At 40.8% G+C, this 4,361-nt stretch overlaps 1 protein-coding gene across 1 annotated transcript in view; it reads left to right on the forward strand.

Annotated features, from left to right (window-relative positions):
* Positions 1 to 4,006, forward strand: part of LOC121926102 (mast cell carboxypeptidase A-like) — a 32,742-nt gene extending 28,736 nt beyond the window's left edge. Inside the window, exons 10-12 of the mRNA XM_042458743.1 lie at positions 297 to 499; positions 1,199 to 1,283; positions 3,774 to 4,006. Coding sequence (XP_042314677.1) covers positions 297 to 499; positions 1,199 to 1,283; positions 3,774 to 3,958 — 473 coding nt within the window. The 3' untranslated portion in view covers positions 3,959 to 4,006. The remainder of the gene's footprint in view (positions 1 to 296; positions 500 to 1,198; positions 1,284 to 3,773) is intronic.
* The last annotated feature ends 355 nt before the right edge of the window (positions 4,007 to 4,361 follow it).

Raw genomic sequence — 4,361 nt, forward strand, 5'->3', positions numbered from 1 at the left:
CAGATTATATATACAGTCATCCCTTGCTATCTGTGAAGGATCCGTTCTGGACACACACACACCACAGATAGCAAAAAATGTGGGACCTTAAATCCCATTATTTTCAATGGATGTGTGTGCACACTTGCACCTGTGTGCACAGCCGTGTGCATGTGCACCCACTGAAAAAGCCAGCTTTCACAACCCATGGAGTGAACAAGTGCAGATTTCCTTCTGCTCCTTGTAGAGTGATTACAGTGTTGGATGGGATTTCTATTTCTCTACAAACTGAACGTGAGTATTCTTTTCATTATCAGCTATTGATGCCTCCAAAAATCCATGTGAAGAGATATACTGTGGATCTTCACCAGAGTCTGAACCAGAAACTAAAGCAGTTACGACATTCATCCGCAGCCACCTCTCTTCAATCAAGGCCTATCTGACCATTCATTCCTACTCTCAGATGCTGTTGTTCCCCTACGGCTATACATATGATAAGACACCTAACTATAAGGAACTGGTATTATGAAACTTTTACTGTTCTTATGCAAATTCTTATCATGGTGGCATTATTAGTATGTTAGTATTAGCTGATCTCTTACATCACCTGCTTAGTTAAAATTTATAACTAAGTAGATTAGTTATAAATTAGTATAACTAATTTATAACTTCTGGCCCAACCAACCTCAAATCTATCTTAATAGCTAGCAGCACTTGTTCAACTGGCACTCAGAGTGCAGTAAGAATGGATGACATAGCAACAGAGGTCTGTTAGCTGGTCATCAGGATACAGGAGGGTAATATTTCCACCCCATCCCACCCACGCCTCATTTTCACACCCTCACTCACTTGTGGGAGGGCGCTGGAAACATCAGCCTCTATACCCTGATCACCAGCTGAACAGAAATTCAGTAAATTCAGAAACACTAAAACATGCATGAACAAATGGGGTTGACTAGACACTTCTAAACGTTTCAATTGGATGTGAGAGGGGCTGGCTTTTCATGCATTTCTGTGAATCCACACCTGGGGGAAATGGCAGCACAGTCTAGTAAGATGAAGGAATGCCACCAGTATCTTCAGCATGAGGCAAACAAATGCTGGTTAGGATAGATTCTGATAGCCAAAAACAGAGAACTGCAGAAGGCATTTCATATGTTTGTTATGCTTTAAAATCACGTATCTTTAAAAAAAATCTGTTGTTTTTGTTTCAAATCAGAAGGAACTAGCGAGGGAAGCTGCCAAAGCTATAGCTAGCCTATATGGTAAAAAGTATACATATGGAACATCAGCCGCTACAATTTGTAAGTATATAAAATGTGTTCCTAAAAACATCATTGCTTGAAATCCATGGGAAGTGATAAACAATAGAATCTGGTAGCTCCAATGTCAGCAGGACAATCAGGAGTATCACTAAACATGTGCAAGAGGTTCAGACCACACCAGGTGACACCCTAAGGGAGGGTGACACCACTGCTCCCCAATCATCTGCAGAAACAGGTTGTGGTGTTTGCCTGCATTCCTTTAAAATGCTAATGAGATGGTATGAGTGGGATAAGACCCCAGGCTTTTTAAAAGATTAAATTATGAAATCTAAATTTTTAATTTAAAATAATTTTTAAAAAATATTTTTAAAATTTATTATTTTCAATTTTCCTTTAGAAACATCCCATCTTCCAAATTTTCACTTTAACCATGTGAAACTATGTACAGATGTCCCTCCATATTCCTTGACTAGAAATCCACGTCCCTCACCTGTTCACGAGCAGCAAACGGAAGGGGACAAAATGAGGTATGCCCTCGTGGCACGTGCCCATGGATGCCCGCAGACATGCATGCACCGTCATTCAAGCCAATACGCCTTGAATATAAGCAAGTTTCCATTTTTGCAGGGTGTCCAGAACAGATCCTGCATGAAAATGGAGGAGCAACTGTACATCTAAATACATTTAGGATGTGTGTATGATATTGTAATTTAAAAGTATAATTTTAATTTTGCTAGTTGTTTATGCCACAGCTATTGCCATTACATTCAGTGATATGGGAATTACAGACTATGAGTAACATTAGTACAAAAACATTACTAAGGATTCTGTATGGTGCTTTGGGAGGAGGTCAATGCATCAGGTTTTGTCAATCCTAATAATGCCACTAGGGACAGTGAATCTGTTTTGTTATGCGTATAGTCAGAACTTTAAAGGAGCTATCTATGGCTTTTGCCATTAAAGTTGGGAGTAAAAACCAAATGGATTCACCACCCCACTGACCTTGAAGCCACCAACTGTCATTGATGATGAGGCTACCCAAGGAAAAAGCACAGAGAGAAAAAAATAGAGGTTCAAGTACAGACTTCAAAAGACTGCAATGGAAAGAGGGAAAGCAGAGGGAAATTATCCCACTATGGAGATACTGAAAAAATAGAAAGCAGGAAGAGCTAAGTAGACAAGGGCCTTGTTCCCAGTATGGTTTAAACCTGATCATGATTCCAAATGATTTGGTTTAAACCACCATGGTCCCCACTTAATTTGAATTGCTGAAGCGATTTGGAAAGGGGAACCATGGTTTTTGCCCATTTAACCCGCGTCAAAAAGACACTGGTAAAATGGAGTGTTTTTTGGGCTGAATCATTTTATTTAGAAATAAATCGATTCAGCCCAAGTGGGAACCAGGTGGGTTCAAATCCACCCTGGTTCCCACTGGCATCAGCTTTCTCGGTCTCCCGGTCATACCTTCATGTCTGCTCTGTCCTCAGTCCTTCCTGCCTGCCTCTCTCCTTCCGCCCTGGCCTCTCCTCTGCTCCCAGCCTACTGGTATGGGCAGGAAGACAGAGGGAGGCATGGCAGAGAAGCCACAGCTATGGCTTCCTGCACCAATTCTTGAAACCAGTGCAAACATAGTGGGAACCACTGTTTGCTGAACCGGTTTCAAGAATCAGTTCAGGAATTGAATCCAGAGGTAAGTGGGAAATGGGCCAAGCACAGTGAATGGCAATGCCGATCAAGCAGGACATGTACATGAAGTCCCAAGAGGTTAAATGGTCAAGTAGGGTGAGGACTGGCATAGACCTTTGGATATAGCAACCCATGGTTTTGTCAGGGCAATTCCATTGGACTCCAAAGGGAAAAGTTCAAACTGGAGGACATCAAAACCAGAGCTGACAACAGAAGGTTGAGATCAGGACAGTGAGCAGTATTCCCTAGGAGTGTGGAAATAAAGGGAAGAAGAGAGATTAAAATGAGAGGATAGATCAAGGGATTAATTATGATCCATTTCTACCTAGCTGGGTTTCAGAAATTAATTTACATTAATAAAAATATTTTTATCTTTTTAATAGAGTTATCCCACCCTCTAGAGGATAAAATTCTTTCCTTAAAATGAACATCATAAAGCTGCATTAGACCAGATTACATTTTTATTTTATTTTATTTTATTTTATTTATTTCCTGCCTTTCTCCTGGCAAAGGATTCAATATGTTCTTTGGCCATCTTGGTCAGTATTATCTACTTTACTTTGCAGCACTCGCTAAGATTTCAGAAGTCTTTCAGGTCCCCTGCAACCTGATCCTTTTCTTTTCTGGAGATAACAGGAATCAGTTCTAATACCTCTTCCTAGAAAGCCTGTGCTCTGCTACTCAGTTATATCTCCCTCCCTTAAACCACAGTTATAGATAAACAGATGCTTTTTCTTCATGTATATAATCCTACATTTTAAATCTCTGTTTGTTTGTTTGTTTGTTTGTTTGTTTTGCCATGTTCTCTGTAGTACTAATTTAATCTGCTGCCTTTTTTTGTAGATCCTTCCTCTGGTTGTTCTGATGACTGGGCTTATGATCAAGGAATCAAATACTCCTTCACTTTTGAGCTTCGTGATAAGGGTAAACATGGGTTTCTCCTCCCTGAATCAGAAATCAAGGCAACTTGCCAAGAAATTATGCTGGCAGTGAAATTCCTTGCCAATTATATCTTGAGAAAGATTTAGTATGGTTTACCACTTTCTGATGTATTGCAGAGACATGGAAATAAATAAATGCATATATCAATAACCATGCTTATGGCAAAAGGTTTTGGGACGTTTATATTAATCATGGTTATGGGATTTGGGATCTGAGACTGGGAGACAACAACGCATTCAGACCTTTTCTAATTGATGCACAACAGCAGCATTTTTGAAACCCGCTATGTAATGTGTACACAGATCAGGCTAATCTGGGGGCAGTAGCATCACTTGGTCAGTGCAGGAGATGGGTTCAGTCCACACCAGGTGACAGCCCAGAAGGGGGGGGTGACACCACCTGATCAGACCCCCTGGCCCCACACCATTCCCCATGCTCCATTTGGCATATGCGCTGCTTCGTTTCCCCACACACACACGCCACTCCATC

Source organism: Sceloporus undulatus, chromosome 3 (genome assembly GCF_019175285.1).
Source record: "Sceloporus undulatus isolate JIND9_A2432 ecotype Alabama chromosome 3, SceUnd_v1.1, whole genome shotgun sequence".
NCBI classification, from domain to species: domain Eukaryota; kingdom Metazoa; phylum Chordata; class Lepidosauria; order Squamata; family Phrynosomatidae; genus Sceloporus; species Sceloporus undulatus.